At 39.3% G+C, this 17,178-nt stretch overlaps 3 protein-coding genes and 1 long non-coding RNA gene across 5 annotated transcripts; 1 reads left to right on the forward strand and 3 right to left on the reverse strand.

Annotated features, from left to right (window-relative positions):
• Window positions 1-605: 605 nt before the first annotated feature.
• LOC103990808 (transcription factor TCP20-like) lies at window positions 606-2,817 on the reverse strand. The gene is made up of 2 exons (XM_009410078.3): window positions 986-2,817; window positions 606-874 (listed from the first exon to the last, which is right to left on the reverse strand). The coding sequence occupies exon 1, from the start codon at window positions 2,182-2,184 to the stop codon at window positions 1,192-1,194; it is 993 nt and encodes a 330-aa protein (XP_009408353.2). The 5' UTR covers window positions 2,185-2,817; the 3' UTR covers window positions 606-874; window positions 986-1,191.
• Window positions 2,818-5,130: 2,313 nt separating this feature from the next.
• Window positions 5,131-10,756, reverse strand: LOC135616583 (transmembrane emp24 domain-containing protein p24beta2-like). The gene is made up of 5 exons (XM_065115925.1): window positions 10,600-10,756; window positions 9,763-9,972; window positions 6,289-6,475; window positions 6,090-6,197; window positions 5,131-5,425 (listed from the first exon to the last, which is right to left on the reverse strand). The coding sequence occupies exons 2-5, from the start codon at window positions 9,970-9,972 to the stop codon at window positions 5,298-5,300; spliced, it is 633 nt and encodes a 210-aa protein (XP_064971997.1). The 5' UTR covers window positions 10,600-10,756; the 3' UTR covers window positions 5,131-5,297.
• A 1,706-nt stretch (window positions 10,757-12,462) lies between these two features.
• On the reverse strand, window positions 12,463-13,143 carry LOC135616585 (uncharacterized). The gene is made up of 2 exons (XR_010488395.1): window positions 13,036-13,143; window positions 12,463-12,934 (listed from the first exon to the last, which is right to left on the reverse strand). It is a non-coding gene; the product is annotated as an uncharacterized LOC135616585 (long non-coding RNA).
• A 1,006-nt stretch (window positions 13,144-14,149) lies between these two features.
• LOC135616584 (peroxidase 55-like) lies at window positions 14,150-16,287 on the forward strand. 2 transcript variants are annotated; one of them, XM_065115927.1, is made up of 3 exons: window positions 14,150-14,679; window positions 15,214-15,396; window positions 15,484-16,287. In XM_065115927.1, the coding sequence occupies exons 1-3, from the start codon at window positions 14,467-14,469 to the stop codon at window positions 16,054-16,056; spliced, it is 969 nt and encodes a 322-aa protein (XP_064971999.1). In that variant the 5' UTR covers window positions 14,150-14,466; the 3' UTR covers window positions 16,057-16,287. The 2 variants fall into 2 exon arrangements, with proteins under 2 accessions (XP_064971999.1, XP_064971998.1); XM_065115926.1 differs by having other exon boundaries at window positions 14,161-14,679; window positions 15,214-15,405.
• The last annotated feature ends 891 nt before the right edge of the window (window positions 16,288-17,178 follow it).

Genomic DNA, 17,178 nt, shown 5'->3' on the forward strand with positions numbered 1-17,178 from the left:
TGGCAGCTCCCAGTTCTTAATGTTGACTACTTGTCCTTGATGAACTGGATAATTTGATCTTTGGATGCATTATGTTTACATAGAACATAAATATTTTCACATAAAACAAATCACTCCTTTACATTCTTGACATGTTCCCCAATGTATTAAATCTTGCAAGCAATCAATGAATATATGAATGATTGCATGGTAAACATCAAAAGTACAAATCTGGTAAGCATGCATTCAGTATTCATGCTTTGACTGACTTCATTTAGTTGCTTGATACGGCTCAACAGACACATTTAGTATTCCAGGTTTTGAATATTAGATATGTTGGTCAATTTAAGACCGGTATAGGTTTACCTATGTCAGTATCATGGATGGCAAATTATGGTATCTCGTGTACCGACACATGATATGTTAGCGGACCACCTGCTCTAGGTTGTCAGTATCATTCTTATCGTAAATTATGGTATCTCGTGTACCGACACATGATATGTTATTGTCTCGTAAATTTGCTAAGGAGTTCCCTCCAGTTAAACTTGAATTCAAGGTTCCTTTTACATTCTTTAAAGAATTTTTTCTTATATTTTATTTTATTTTATTTTTCTTTGTATGGAAGACTTTACATATTTGAATTATTTATCTAACAAATAAACTGATTTTAGGAATTCAAAAATACTTGATAAAGCTAACTCAGGATTCTTAATGAGAAGCATAGGAGACACTATGCTATCAATTTATATAAGACACAAATACATCCATCATCAGTACCTCACAACAAAAACAATCCTATATGGCCAAAACTCTTTTTATCTACACACACCTCAAGATGAACAAAATAGCTTAAGTCTCATTGCTGACCTATTCAGCTCTGGTATCATACACCTACCTGCATAGTCCACATGCAGCAACACATCAGTAAAATCCAACAGTGGCAATGTATTATTATTATTATTATTATTATTATTCCATGCATATAGATCAGAGTGTTTTAAGTTACCTGGCTTCATGACTGACCATAGCTGGGTTTGCAGAGGAAGGAAGGATGTGGAGAAAGGTTGAATCAGTGACTTATTGTTTCTCTCTCTTTCTCTGGTTTCTACTTAAAAGTTGCATGCAAGAACAAAAACTAGCGAGCAAAGTAAGAATACTTAGTTAAGCTGTGTACTGTGAATTCCTGCATACTGTCCTCCAGAATTCTTCCTTCTACTGTTCTGATCCCTGTGATGAATCATCTGACTGATGAGTCTGCTGCTGTTGCCATTGCCCGGCACCATTAGCGCCTGCCACCAACCTCCCTGGTTCCATCTGCTGATATATCTGGCCCATGGCCTCTAGATTCCATACCCCGATACGCCCATCTTGCGAGAGCCCGAGCTCCAGCCCCGGCAGCTGCTGCCCATGCCCGCCGAGCATGGAGGCGAAGCTCATCGCGCTGAGGTTGGAGCCTGGCAATTCCAGCCCATGCAGCCCCGTCCTCTGCACGAAACTGCCTATGGAAGCGTCGCCGCTGCCGCCGCCTCCTGCCCCGACGTTGTTCGAGCTCGATGAGGCTGCCGCTGACGGACGCATGAATCCGGAATCGAAGCCACACACCGGCGTCGGCCACAAGCCCGGGTGCGACCGAGGCAGGCCGGCAGCCCCGACCGCGGCCCAGTTGGGTTGTACGGCGGCGGCCGCTCTCTGTCCCATTTCATCGAGCTTCTGGTGGAGTCCCGCAGGGACGCTGGCGCCCAGGTGGGAGTACACAGCGCCGGTGGACGCAGCGGCGAGGGCGGACGCCGGGATAGTGCCCGTGCCGGTGGCGGCGATGATGGAGGGCTCCGCTTGCTGGAGGAGCCACTGGACGGTCTCCCCGTCCGACTTGTGGCCCAATTCACGGGTAAGCTGAAAGATCCTGGCGGCGCAGAGGGCGGGCATCCTGATCCTTCTCCCCCTGCCGTCGACTTTGGTGTGCCGGTCCTTGTTGGAGCTCCTCCTGGGCGCAAGCTGCCGCCTTTGCTCATCCTTCTCTCTCGCTGCGGCCACTTGTAACTCTCTACCACCCAAGGCTGCGGAAGGTAAAAGGTCTCTCCTTTCAGCAGATGCCACAGAGTCCGCGGCTGTGGTGGGTTCTTTCTTATCTCCCTGAGGGAGGCACAGGGTCTGCTGGAACTTGGGGACGTCCCGTGGCAACTTGGCACAGCTCTTGCGATCCATGAGAGAGATGGAAAAGGTGCGATTTTTGGAGCTCCAATGGAAAGTAGGAGGTGAAGAGAGACGGATCAGAAGGGAAGAGGAGCACTAGACTTTCTTGCCGATGATTCTGGCCAGGGGATTCTAATACAGAGAGAGAGAGAGAGAGAGAGAGAGAGAGAGAGAGAGAGAGAGATCTAACAGTCTGCTTTTACTGCACTCTACTCTTACTGAGATTTATGAGGTAAAAGGGGGTGTACAGATAAGAAGACAGAGAGGGAAACGATCTGTGAATCTTTGCTGTAGGCAAGTCAATGGAGATCAACCATCCTCAAAGTCGTCAAATTGGAAGTTCTACCATCTGCTTCGAAATCTTTCTTCAGCAGCTACACATTGCCCAGAATTTGATTCCTTTTCTTTTTCTTCCTCATCATCCTTGATTTGTGGGGCTGTCCTCACTCTGACCATCCATACTAGAAGTAGAATTCCCTCTCTCCACAGTCTTCCATCATGCTTCCCTGTTCCCTTCTTCCCACCTTGTCTGCGACATCATTGCTCACAGCAACAGTACAGCAGTTGCCTCTCTTCCAAGGGACTCCCCATTGTCCGAGGGGCACCCTTGTTTGGCCACATTTGGCATCACCAAGCTGGTCCACTGAGCTTGCTTGGTCACCACTCCAAAACCTTAGAGAGAGAGAGAGAGAGAGAGGATTTGACACCAACAACAATGACAACAACAGGAATCACATGGAAACGACGGCAGGAGGTGGTTGCAGAGAAGGGAGGAATCGAGCAGTTTCAGCTCTGCAGCTTCCTTCTTTAATGAAAATGAGTCTTCTTTTTCGCTTTGCCTCTTTGTTGGGTGGCTTCTCACAGTTGTGATGCATGTCATGGGTGCTTTCTTTCTCCTCTGTACGTGGGGGACTGTAGACTGCATGCAAGATGATGGAACTTGTGGATGGACTGTCCATGGATGCTTTTCTTGGATATCTAGGCACTTGTCTTTCTTAGCATTGATCTGCTCACAACAGTTGCTATGTAAGGAGGACTTGTTTACTGGTGATGGATGTAACTGTGGAAGTGTGCTATGTGTTTAGTGATGATGGTTGGACTTAGTTGTGCAAATAAATGATGGCAAAGGGACTCACTATAGGTGTTGACATATCACTTGGGGGGGTTATCATCAACTCACACCATGAACAAAAGAATCTCACTTTACATGATGAGCTCCTCAGTTGGCATTCTCCAAAGCCCCTTTTGAAATGGAAGAGAGAATTTGTGCTACTATCTGTATGCCAATTGCTACTTAATTTTGACTGAACAATCAAATGAAATAAGATAAATCCAATCAAATATATTTTGATTACTTTTTTTTAGTAAAAAAATCACCATTAAACCGATAAGGTGAAGTCGACTTTGAATATTAGATATTGTCAGAAATGTCAAGATTATCTGCTCCCTCACTTCTAATCTCCCTAAGAACATATTTTCTTTGAGTTAATATATCAATCAAATACTTAGTCAAGATCATTCGGATTGAGAGAGAGTTTTTCAGAAGATTTTTTTTCTTTTCTTATTTCGAATGACCTTGGTTAGGGATTTATCTAAATAAGAATACATGAGATATTCCTCTCATGACATCAAGAGCGGATGATCCTCTATCGATACTCAATGATCCTAGATTAACTAACACTCCCAATGACATGATGAGATCGTATTTTATATCTTCACCCAGGTCTTAAATGAAAAGAAGAAAATAAACTTGAGATGTATCACATATAATATATACAAGAAAAAAATGATTGAAATTATCATGCACAAACTATACACATAATTATTAAAACAATTTCAACATATCATAAATCATGATATACTAAGATTTACTAGTTAGTATATTGTGGTTTGACTTTGTCTTGGGCATTGATCATTGAAGTGTCTAGCGACGATTAGTTGCCATCTTCATGGCCACTTAGATCCACAAATTGGACATTGCCAAGGATCATTACATTCTTAAAGTCAACTGGAATTAGCCAACACCCATCATTTACGCCTTGAAATCCGGGATCAATTGGCTGTGCTATCAGTGACTTAATATGGCAGCTTTATCGCTATTACGTTATTTTCTTACTCGAAGAATTCTCGTCACCAAAGTCGTAAAGCAACCAATCTTACCATTATGACATGACTCACCTTTCTCTTAAAACATTGAACTTTATAGTGATAAAGCTTTCATTAGCCTCCACTTTGGGATGATGAAATGGCACTCAACACCCCTTTGTTGTTACTACTGTATTAGATAGAAAGCAACCGCAGTCACTGCATCTTTACTGTACTGTAATTGGCTTATCATGACCTTCTGTATTCTGACATCTTACAGTTGATGATGACAATCTTCATATTGATTGCATTAGATGCACAGGTCCTACCAGAAAGAACTGCTCATGCTCTAGTGAGATAAGATATTGCTTCTTGATGGCTGCAGTTTGGTTACTCGAATCCCATGGCTGCTACATCTGATGGATGCATCTTTTACTTTGTTTTGCTGGTATTGTCAATAGATATGTTGATGCCAATTTTAAGCTGTGGAGGCTTTAGTTCTGTAGGACTAACCAACCATGATCTGCAGATACCTTGGATTACCAAATGATAGCAGACAAGGATCTACAACTCACAACATTAGTATCTTAGAGGACCAGTGGTGGATCTTGCACTGAATTGAAACAAGTCCAGTGGTGGATCTTGCACTGGGAAACCACACTCATCTGAGCTGCTTAAATCAAATTAAGATATGATTCAGTTTGGAATGCATACAAATAGTGTTCATCCATGATTCATATCAAAAGGTATGATACATACAAATATAAAGATATGATTCATGTCAAAAGGTATTTCTCACCATCTAATGTAAGATGATGTTCATCCATGCTCATGTCAGTTAAAGCACTCAAAGTTACTCATGGAAACATAATCTTCTGAACAGGGTGGCCCAATATTATTTCAAGTTGTAAAACAGTTCTTATCCAAATCAGCATAAGTTTAACATCAATTGATTTAGTTGAATTGCACATGACGTACTAACAAATTCCGGATGATAAGTGACTCGAAGAATGATTAAAGACTTGACAGCTAATGAACAGTTAAACCCTGCCTAGCTTCCGCTCGAAGAGCCGACGCAATAGATAAACTTGCAGCACACTGGCACCGATCAGCGCAGCAGATTCAAAAAGTGCCTTGTGAATGGCTCTCCTGCTCATGCCTTCATTCACTGCATAACAGAAAAAAGATCAGATGATCCCTTTTTCAGAGCACAACTTATATTATGGAGAATACTTATAATACTCAGGCAATCCTTTTCAAGTTCAAATATGATTCTGTCAACTTTTTCTTTGAACTTATCTACAAAATGCCATGTGAAAACTATGTTTATAAATAATTGCATGGTCATGGAGAATCACACACTTTTTAAGCATAAATTTTCTAATTGGGTATGATGCAACACTATGACACCCTTTAATTATATCATATTTGCAAAACCCATCTTTACACAATATTTAATCCTTCAATTAGCAAAAAAGAAATGATACTTCAGAGAGTGTGCTTAGATACCAACAGTAAACAGCATGGAAGACCAGAATTCTAGTCTCAGAAACAATCTTTCCAATATAGAGATAGGTTGACACTCTCATTGGTGGAAGGCTGGTTCACTGCCCCTTTGTTTAGCAGAGAAGAGCAAGCCACTATATTCTAGAACCACTTAAAGTAGTAAATAGCCGATGATAAATAAAATAGAAGAGAAATATTCATCTATAAACTAATTAACTAAAGTATTACTCTTACTGTATCAATGAATGGGTAAGCAAAAGGCATATATCACAGTAAAAGATAACTATGTTTTTATCAGCCAGTGCAACAAATTTCATCAGATATACCTATGGCTTGGCGATCAGTCTGAGCTTCCAACCAATGCTGCTCAAATTGTATGTTATAAAGAGCTTCTTCTAGTTTCCCAATCTGCTCCAGTAAAGGGCCAAAATGCTCTGCATACAATTTATTCACAAAGAAATTACCAAAAAAATACGTATACATTTGTACCCTCGTATCTTTAAAAGTATTACCAAGGCTTCTTACCATCTTTTGCATGTTGCTCAAAGTAAGAAAAGTGGCCAATATAAACATCAAAATCTATGGTTTCATGATACGGGGACCTATTTGTGAAGCAGAAACGATGAAGACCACTCTTTTGAGCCATAAATTCAAACTTTTCACTTGTCTTGTCATAAAAATCATGAATTTGAGTGCCTGAGGGATCCTTCACCTAATATATCATGCAGGTACAGAAAAAAATGTTAATATGAAACTATATATTGATAACCTCTTCATGCATGAAATGCTTAAAGAACCAGAATCTGGTTATTAATGCCTTCACTGAAATGAACCATGTTGCAAAAACATTTAGCTTTTTACCAACCTTTTTCTACTGCCTTCCTAATGCAAGCAATAGAAAATGGAGACAAACATACCAATTAGGTAACAGCACTCATATTTACATACACAAAAAACAACCGTCAGGCAAAACCAAAATCACATCTCACCTCTTCTTTTAGTGTTCACCATAAATGTTCACGTAACATATATAGCATTTATGGAAGTTCTTCAATAAGAGTACCCGTAACTAGTATCTTGAGACTAGAAGAAACCAAATACAAATAATTGAAAAATCTAATATTCTTTTCCATCAAATAAACAAGATGTTTGAGAATGGACAAACAAAGAATAAGAGATCAGAAATAATTGTCCAGAAGTACTTGCTAAGGAAAGCTCCTTTGATTATAATCAGGCAACCTAGGGTTTGTCTTGGTGCCTTGTGACTTGTTGCTAAGGATGTGAACACTGAGAACGTTGTTGTCAAGCCTAGGTCCTAAATGACTTCACTGTTGGTTCTGGAGTAAGATCCAAGATGTAGATCTTGTTGACATTAACATAAATGTAGCCATGTTGTCCACACAACTTAATGGATATAAAGGTTCATGTTGGATATCCAAAATCACCAATCTTAGGACAAGATTTGCCCAGGGGAAGCAATTGATGCAATCATGAACCCAAGATCAAACTTAATGCAGTTGGACTTAGTTTAAGGGGTGATCAAGCTTGAAACTAGTAGTGTTTATGTTCTCCAGTTAAAGTTAAGAGTCCAAATGTAATTTTTTATATTACAGCATATCTTCGTCCAAATTTTTAGTCATATTTTAGGAAGAAAGTTCTAGTGAGATTTGAGCACTTTTGTGTCGTTTAGATTAACTAGACTCTGTTATCCAAAAAATGTCCAACTGTATTGTATCTAAAAGCTATTAGGTTTAGAAGGTTTTTTACATGTGATGAGATTTGTTAATTTTAATAAATAATAATAAGGTCTTTTACCTTCCTTGTCCTTCACTCTTTTTTATGGCTTAATAGTCATAAGCCCATAGTTATCTTGACTCATCTACTTTAGAGATTTATCAAGTGCTTGTGTCGTTTAAGAAAAGAATTGGTCCACTAGAGACCCAAGTTGATCTGAGTCAGGTTGGGCATGAAGTGTACAATTTCAAATTCAAATTCGAAGTTTACAAAGAAAAGTAGAAGATGAGGCAATCTTGTTTTAGTTACTCTCTGGTCTCCAGATTCATTATATGTTAATTTTCTTGGCCAAACTGGTTGACAAGAAAAGTAGATGCTCTAAGAAGATCATGCTTTTTTAAAGAGAGAAGTCTAACTAATGGTTGGTGCTTCATGTCATGATCAATCTTTAAAAAACAAAGAGCAGGGTCGACTGAATTGTCAAACTACTTAACTTCAAGTAAACATATATTTGAAAGGTCATCATGGAGGATTCTCCAACATGCAAGATTAATTTGGAATTTCATAATAAAAAACATTTGGGCAAAACCCTGCCTCTTTTTGGGAATTGACCACGAAGGTATGTTTTTTCAATAGTTTGGAAAGGTATTCTAATTTGAAAATCATCTTTAACTCCAGCATGCCACTTTCTATAAGAGATGGAAGATATATTAGAATATGAAATCCCTAAATTTCTCATATAGTAGGTCCATCTCAACATCACTTAGAGTAATCCATTCTTGAAATACAACAAATCAAAGTAAATAGTAATAAAAATTTTCAATTTTGTCTAACAAAACAATGAATTTTGGATATTCTATCTTAGCCCTTGTTTTCACTGATCTTATTCAGTTTATAAGATCAGTTTCACGAAATCCTTAATGGAAAAGCATTGTAGTCTGAAAGGCATAAGTGAAGATACCTTTTCATCAATTCTTAAATCTTGGTGGATTCAATGGAACTTTAAATGTCTATAAGGAAGGCATTTTGCCATCTCAAGCTCCAAAGTCTTCATGTGGCTAGAACTTAAAGAAAGATTAAGATTTTATTCTCCCTAATTGCTTTTGTATTCATCCATTTGTCGCCAAGGATATCATCCATTTCTGTAAATGTCCTAGAGAAGTTAGACTTTGAAATTATCTAATATAATTATATAAAATATGAGAAGAATTATATATAATCATCTCATATTATATCTAATTATATTAAAAATGAACCAGTCAGTATGTACCAGTCCAACTGGATTTCTAGACACTTTATCTAATATCTTTTCCTCCCTCTTTTCGCATTCGCTGCTGTCACCTTGAAGTAAAAAAAAAAGAACTATTTATGATCCCTTCCTCAAATTTACACCGTGATAGTCACCTAGGTCGGGGTGGGGGTGAAGAGGAATGGAGATAAGCAAAAATTATTTTACATATTGTAGACTCCATCATGCTAATTTATCCTGCATGAAATACAAAAACATATTCACTGTGTTGACTAAATCCCACCCTGGCAATTTTTTCAATATGAAAGGTATCCCTATAATATAAAAAAATTAGCTTCCATAAAATTGAATTGACAAAAAATAAACCCACAACAACACATTATTTTTCTATTCATGCAATTTAGTTTTAAAAAAAATGAAACCAGCCAATTCTTTATTCAGTTTTTAGAACTCTGATCTAAATTCATAGAGACCAATATTTGCATCAACTAAGAGGTTTACACTTTCCTTGAGTAACAACACCGAGGGCCAATGATGTAGGTTGTCTAACACATATTGGTAGGAGGTCAACCTAAAATTCTAGAGGACCGCTTAAGGGAAGTAGATTGTGATTTCTTATGCATCAACCAAATCATACTTAGGATAGCTAGGATTATTTCCATTTCCTATCCATTCTCCCTTATGTTTTAATCATGCATTCCAATTTACTGAACTCTAGAAAAGAACATTTCATGATGTTCTATATCTTCTGTCTGGTTTCTCAACAACATGGATGACGAAATCTAGAAGCCTATGTCAAGTTCTATGAATCAAATCCATAAGTAGAAGTTCAACTAATAAACTTTAAAAAAAAAAATCATATGACAGAGAGTGACATTGCCACAAGATCGAGCCCTCATCAAACGCCCTACATTAATCAAATGGAAAAAGTAGCTATTAACTAAATAGCACAGATACAAGATCAAAATGTAATACATAGAGTTTAACATAAATATCCAAAGAAGAACAAAACGTACCACGAGATCAATACCCTCGTCACCATAATGCCATGGGGTTTCTGCTTTAATCACAACAAAGGAGACATGAACCGTATCCCCTTCATAAGGAACAGAATGAGAAAAGCATTCTTCCCTATCTATCACAAATCTGATCCCAATAGTTGGATGCAGATGCAGTAGAAAAACAGAAGCAAGGAAAAATGTGAATCTCACAGAGAGTTCCTGCATCTGTAGACATGTAAGAAGGAGTGCACCAATGGGTCAATCCAGCAATTTGAATTTTCCAAAGCAAAGGATGTAACTCAAAATAACTCCAAATAAAAAAGGATTTCTCTAATAAACAATTTTTTCCCTTTTTTATGTGTGTGCGTTATAATAAACCTCCGCATGCTATATATAATCCGACAAACATAGATGGGCTCACATTAATAGCAATCATAATCTATAACGACGGCATCCTTATCTGTCAGATGATGATCAATAAAGAGAGAACAAAAGAATTACATAACAATCAGTTGATCAGCAAAGATCGAGTTTTTACGAAATTCCAGAACCATCAAATACATGCGAAACAAAAGAACATACGGATCACCAAATTAAAGACAGCTGATCAAAAGAACCCACTGTTTCCCTTCAGACGTGGAGATCAATAATACTAAAAGCTGGAACCAATCAATAAGAAGCAGAAACATGAATCTGCATCTATACCCATCGAAACTATCGGAGAAAGGAAACATGAGTACCACATCCGAATTCAAGGATATAATCGTGTCACAAAAATGCGATAAACAAATTTAACGGATCGAAGGCCTCGACTGATGGAGCAATCGAGAAAGGGAGGGAGCTTTGCGTTACCTCGTGCCAACGGAGACGTTTCAATCTGCACAATTTGGAAAATCTTCGGATCGAATCGCTCGATCAGCTTCGGGAGAAGGAGGAGAGCTCAAAAACAGAACCCAAAAACACAAAATTGCTGTTTTCGATCGGTTGTAATGTTGCGTGACAGCATCTACGCAATTATTAGGGCTTCGATTTCGGCTGGGCTCGGCCTAAATCGGACCGACCCAACTCGGACAAGGGGCCGGGTCGAATTGGAACTTAATTACACTTACCATCGGTGTCTCGATTCGAAAAGTTATATTGATATTTCTATAATTATAAAAATAAAATATTTAAATCCATCTATCCTAATGATTTTACTAATAAAAATAAAAAAATAAAAGATAAAAAGATAATTTTAACGTTCCAACTAATGATAGTAAACAGCGACATCGTTGAGGGCCACGAATAGTTGTTGTGGATGAGGAGAGCGACGGCGAGAGGTAAGAGCCGCTTTGCATCTGTGTTGACGTTGATGTAATTACTGAGCAACCCTTCGATCATTCTACATCTACGTTGACGTCGATGTAGTTGTCGAGCGACGAAAAGACTATTGATGCAATTATCGCTTGGCATATGCATTTGACGCAGATGTAGAGTGGCATCGATACAATTGCCAAGTGACGTCGCTCTACATGTATTTTTTTCATCACTTAACGGCTACATCGATATCGGTGCAGCAACTAAGTGATGAAATTATCGCTTAACACGGTAGTACCTAATTTACTACAATCAGCTCGTATGGATATTGCTAATATTATGATATTCTCTATAGTCCACAATATTATCTCATAGTCTTTAATTCAGCACATTCAAATATGATAGTTCATGAGCATATTTCTTAGACAGAGTTAAAGCTATTTCAAGATGTTTTTCTTCATGTCTAAGAAATACATTAAAAGAATTAGTTACCAGTTATACAATATTTAATTTCGTAATTCCTTATGTATGAAGGATTATTTCATGCACTAGTACTTATTTTAGTATTTTAGAGTTAGAAAGAGTTTTACAGAAACTGATGATATTAGCAGAAACTCTCTTGGTGAGTCTTTTGTTTTCAGTTCTGTATTATTGTTTATTATTTTTGGGGTAATAAATTTTTTATATTCCTTTGTAATTTTAAATTTGATTCTGAGTTATTTTTTAATTTTATTAAAGTATTATCATGAGTTCGTTCTTTCTTTTATCTAAAAAATTTATTCCAATAAATATAACTATACTATTGGTTTTCATTTAAAATCTATTTCATATTATCTCGATATCACAGTATGCGGAGCGGCCCTGACCTCTTATCACTACTCTTCTCATCCAGATACCTACTCACGATGTCTCAATGGAACTATCATCCTTCAGGTACCAAAAGAGATGTATGTACCTGACATCATTCAGAGTATGAGACACCACTAGAATTGCTGACAAAGATCCTTTGCAAACATTTGTTGTCCTCCACAGTTGGCATTGTTTTAACTGAGAAGAAGAGATTTAGTGTTGTCTCATTATTTCCAATCTTTTGGCCAAAAGAAATTGCATCTTACCTAACATTAATGTTATCTCTAATCTCTCATTATATTTGGAGCTACACTTGTTGTTTCTCTATCAATCACACCATAAAACCTTCAAAAAATATAGTTGTTTTGGAATTTCCTTTCTCCCCTAAATTTTAGGTTATGCTGTCTTGGAAAACTTTAAGATGACATGTTTGACATTTATTCCTGAAAGCAAGAAGGTAACAGCCAAGTTGAGCAAGCATATACTTGATGTAGAAATCATACTATGTCACAATATCATAGCCATGTTCTACAAATTGTTTTCTCCCATTTCCTAGAAAAATAATAATAATAATTAATCAGAAACTTTCTTTTATGTCTACTGAACATGACAATGTTCAAGCTAGAATGAGTCTATTAACAATGGAAATCAAGAATGTTATTGCAAGAATGAGCACTTTTAAAACAATCTTCTTCTCTGCAAACTTGCCTCACATTCTCAGGTAGAACAACTTACATGCAAACTCCATGCTCATCATTCAACTCTTGAGTCCTAAAACCTCAGCTAAATCACAAAGTTTCTGTGATCCCAATTGCCAGTGAGACCCACTGCTAGCTCTCAGTGGATGCCCAGCCTCCACAAAAGTGCTCCCAAACTTTGGATAGTCTTTGTAAAGAGTCAATCATACAGAAAACTTCTACCTTGTGCCATTCTTGAAAGGGAAAAGGCCTGTCAAGATTCCTGCAAGCAGCTCCTGGTGATACAGCAAACTTTGGTCTTCCTCAAACACAGAGGTGGACTCGAGGAGGAAGAACTCTACATCCTTGTAACATACGAGAGGAGCATGGAAAGAGCTCAAATATCAGATCATAATTAGTTCCTTGCATAGTGTAAATTATGCACATACAATTAGGATCTACCCACCTTGCTCAATTACTTCCACCAACAGGCCAAGAGAATGGGTACATTTCTCCCAGCATGGCTGCGCTCGGCGAGTACACTTGCGTCGGCTGCACGTATCTTGGTGTCGCGACACATTTGTCCTTGATTAGGGTCCAGTAATTAGTGAGAGGGGCTTCCTTCTCCCACACGCATCTCTTGTCCCACTGCTTGTGGTGTTTCACACTGACACCCTACCTATTTACCTCTCCCTCAAAGTAAACAGACTTGTTTCTTTTCATGTGTGTAATTCCTGTGCCAGCAGTGGTCTTATGATCTGAGATGTGGCTTCTTCTCCTTGATTCAGAACTCACGAGGAATCTGTGGTTTCAAGTTCTGCAGCAATTATTTGTCCTTCACTGTTCTGCAGGAAAGCAAGCAGTCTGACAGAGAATTGAGGGACACATTATTCTCTGGTGTCAGTATTAGTCTCTGGCTCCTTCAGGTTGATGTCTGGTTGATGCCAATCTGCCTTGCTGGTTTCTGTGGAACACGCAGCAAGGTTGCTAACTTTGTTGATCGTTTGAGGTGGCAGGAATCTAAGAAAAAGGAAAAAGAAAATGTGAAAGAAATGGATGAATTTACATGTTATTGTTTTCTAAAGCAAATGTTCTTACAAGAAAAAAAGCAGGTCTTTTTTACTACTACTAAGTTAAAATTCAATATCACTCACTATTGCCTCAAGAGTTTAAGCTCATCCTACTAATCATGTGATAAGATGCCAATCAATCATATCACATTATTGTTTGGTCTCATGTGGTGATTGGTGAATAAGATGACAAGAATCCCACACCATAACTTGTCCTACTGTTAGAGACACAGTCAGTGGGTCATGTTTGAGTCAGATATAAATCCAATAGCAGGATTTATACAAAAGTTTGGTACCACATTCCATCCATATATCACATCTTAAACAAAGATTTAACTAAAAAATAAGGCTTTCAGGCTCCATCAACAATCTAAATTTTGTGTGATAAAGTCACAACATAATTGTCATTATATTCCATATGCATGTGAGCAGGCCCCCTCAATCAATTCAGTGGAATCATTGTGCTCAAATGAACAGCTTAGCTCAGTCTGCAAGCAAAAGAGAAGCAAACCATGGATTTTGGCTTTGAGCCTGAGAAGATTGGTTAATGTACTCCAGTGAATGATTGCCTTCCAGTGGCCACCTCTCAATTCAATGGGCAAGCAAGCAATGGCTTGCTTGGAAGAAATGAACAAGCATGTAATGAGCCACATGACAAGGGGTCCTGCCCTGTCTTCTCTGTCCCTTCAATTACCTCCTCCTATATAACTCCTCCCTCGCATTAACTCCCAGTGTTGGTGAACCTGTGACCCCTCCTCTCTTTCCCTTAGTCCTGTATCTGAGACTTGTGCCACAGCTGGAAGAGAGAGAGGCCAGGGGTGGAATCCATGGGCATGGAGCTCCGCAGAAGCTTGCTTGTGGGGGTGGTGGTGGTGGTGGTGGTGGTGAGTGGGGAAGCTCAGCTCAGGCCAAACTTTTATCAGTTCACATGCCCCAAGGTGGAATCAATTGTCAGGCAAGCTGTTCTGAAGAAGGTGAGGCAGACATTTGTCACTGTCCCTGCAACACTTAGGCTCTTCTTCCATGATTGCTTTGTAGAGGTAAGTTCCCAGAATACCTCTCTCTCTCTCACTCTCTCTCTGTGGGATGCAAAATGTAGAGCTTAATTGTAATACTTAATCACTACAATCCTGAGAATTCAGTTCATGGTATTGTTGTTTTGATGTTTTTTGCATTGGAATGTGTTAGAAGCTAGGCCTGCTTGGTAATTGAATGGTTTGAAGACAACAAATGCTAAGAGAAATAGATATGGATGAAGCATTTGGTATTAGGAAGGGAGTAGAAAATACAGACACAGTAGCCTTAATTTAGGCATGATCATAATTTTGTCTACATAATCTCTTCCCCAAAATGCAAAGGATATGGCAATCTCCCATGTGAGATGGATCATAATTCATGGGATCATCTCTCATCATCCATTTTTTTCCCCACATTATCTGCTAGAGAATCCAGTCAAAGTATTATCTGAAGCTGCATCTGTGTCTGTAACATCACCTCAAGTAACCCAATTCAATCGAGAAAGCTAAATATGCACCAATTCAATACAACAGTAAGCAGACTGCAGGGACTTGCAGGGTTGTGATGCGTCCGTCCTGATCGCTTCACCGAGAGGCGACGCTGAGAAGGATGCGCCCGACAACCTCTCGCTCGCCGGCGACGGCTTCGACACCGTCATCAAGGCCAAGCAGGCTGTAGAAGCTCAATGCCCCGGTGTAGTGTCCTGTGCTGATGTCCTGGCAATTGCTGCAAGAGATGTGGTCGTCCTCGTAAGCGAAGTGCACTGATCTTGTCGTGCTTCCACTTGACGGATGTGAATTCTAATGGAACGAACGCTTTGTTGCCAGTCCGGCGGCCCGAGCTTCACGGTGGAGCTTGGCAGGCGCGACGGGCTCATCTCTCAGGCGAGAAGAGTAGCTGGTCATCTCCCTGGCCCTGACTTCAACCTCAACATCCTCGCCAACCTCTTCCGGATGAACAACCTCACCACCCATGACATGATCGCCCTCTCCGGAGCTCACACCGTGGGCTTCTCCCACTGCAGCCGCTTCGCCAAACGCCTCTACGCCTTCGGCCCTTCGTCGCCGGTGGACCCGTCGTTCAATCTTCCTTACGCGCAGCTGCTGATGCGAGCGTGCCCGCGCGACGTCGGCCCGACCATCGCCGTCAACATGGACCCCTTCACCCCGACGGTCTTCGACAATGTCTACTACAGGAACTTGTTGAAGGGCGAAGGGCTCTTCACCTCGGACCAGGTGCTGTTCTCCAATCTGCTGTCGAGGCCGGTGGTGAAGAAGTTTGCGGCCGACCAGAGCAGCTTCTTCAGGGCCTTTGCTGCTTCCATGGTCAAGCTCGGCAGGGTCGGCGTGAAGACCGGTCACCAGGGCGAGATCAGGAAGGACTGCACTGCGTTCAATTAGCAGGAATTCATTCAAGAGTTGTTGACATAGATTGGATGGAGGATACTGATGGACAAAGTTCAAATGATTGAATCACAGATGTAGATGAACAAAATTGAGCAGCCATGACTCAGTTGTCTGATAAGCATAACACTCTGCTTTCTGACAAACCTCATTGAGGCTTAGCAATGTTTGATGCAGCCAAAGTTTCATGCTCACACAACAAATAAACAGCTTTACCATTTCCAATCATCAATAGTCATCAAAAGAGACGAAGTTGATGAACTTCTTGAAGCTCCTATATATCTCCTCTGCCATAAGATGATTCAGGGAGCAGGATAATCTTTGTTGTTCAGTATTTGATAGACAAAGATTTCAGTTGATAATAACACTCTTCTAAAACACCTCAAAATCATTAGAAAATATTAATTTACATGTTGTGACATCATTTTCCTCTCTTAAATCTAGAAGACATGTCCAAGGAAAATGAAATTTAATTCCAACTTCTAGATTATTATGATCTGTCAAAGCCGAAAGTGCAAAGATTGAGATGAAGCTTCAGAGAAGCTCTCCAGTAAAACAGGGCAAAGAAGCACCAAAAAGCTCACAAACACTCAAGTGATTCCACTGCATCTACAAAAGTAGTCTTACTAATGTTGCTGCTTTACACTGTTCTTGAAAGTGCTGCAAAAAGTGTATGACTGATAGCTGCACCACTCTCTCCTTTTTATCCTTTAGTAAAAGCAGAAAAAATCACCAAGAATCATAAAAATTGTTCATGAGTCTTGATTGGACCAGCAATGATGTTTATCTTATGGGGCTTAAGATGTAAAAACCTACACATAGGCACCAGTTGCACCATCAGAAACTATTCCACTTGAACAATGCATTGGAATTATTCATCTTAGTAATTCCTTTAAATGACGTCCAAAAAAATGAGATAAGATAAACAACAGTAATAAATTGTAATATCTCAATTATTTAGAATTCACCATATGCATCTTTTCTTCTTGATGATAAGCTTTCTACATGGGGTGATTCCCACAGAGTTACCTGTGTCTTCATCTTGACTGTTTTGACATGAGAAACAAAGGAAAAAATCCAATTTACCTTCTTCCTTGTGATGACCAGTACAATCAAAAG

Source organism: Musa acuminata, chromosome BXJ2-7, assembly GCF_036884655.1.
Source record: "Musa acuminata AAA Group cultivar baxijiao chromosome BXJ2-7, Cavendish_Baxijiao_AAA, whole genome shotgun sequence".
Lineage (NCBI taxonomy): Eukaryota > Viridiplantae > Streptophyta > Magnoliopsida > Zingiberales > Musaceae > Musa > Musa acuminata.

What these genes read in the sequence shown, in the direction of transcription:
- LOC103990808 (XM_009410078.3), bottom strand. Translation starts at nt 2,184, where the DNA reads ATGGATCGCAAGAGCTGTGCCAAGTTGCCACGGGACGTCCCCAAGTTC.
- LOC135616584 (XM_065115926.1), top strand. Translation starts at nt 14,467, where the DNA reads ATGGGCATGGAGCTCCGCAGAAGCTTGCTTGTGGGGGTGGTGGTGGTG. An exon ending in TCCATGATTGCTTTGTAGAG is followed by an intron (nt 14,680 to 15,213) that starts GTAAGTTCCCAG and finishes AGGGACTTGCAG; the next exon opens with GGTTGTGATGCGTCCGTCCT. An exon ending in CAAGAGATGTGGTCGTCCTC is followed by an intron (nt 15,406 to 15,483) that starts GTAAGCGAAGTG and finishes CTTTGTTGCCAG; the next exon opens with TCCGGCGGCCCGAGCTTCAC.
- LOC135616583 (XM_065115925.1), bottom strand. Translation starts at nt 9,972, where the DNA reads ATGCAGGAACTCTCTGTGAGATTCACATTTTTCCTTGCTTCTGTTTTT. An exon ending in ACGAGGGTATTGATCTCGTG is followed by an intron (nt 6,476 to 9,762) that starts GTACGTTTTGTT and finishes ATGATATATTAG; the next exon opens with GTGAAGGATCCCTCAGGCAC. An exon ending in TGAGCAACATGCAAAAGATG is followed by an intron (nt 6,198 to 6,288) that starts GTAAGAAGCCTT and finishes AATTGTATGCAG; the next exon opens with AGCATTTTGGCCCTTTACTG.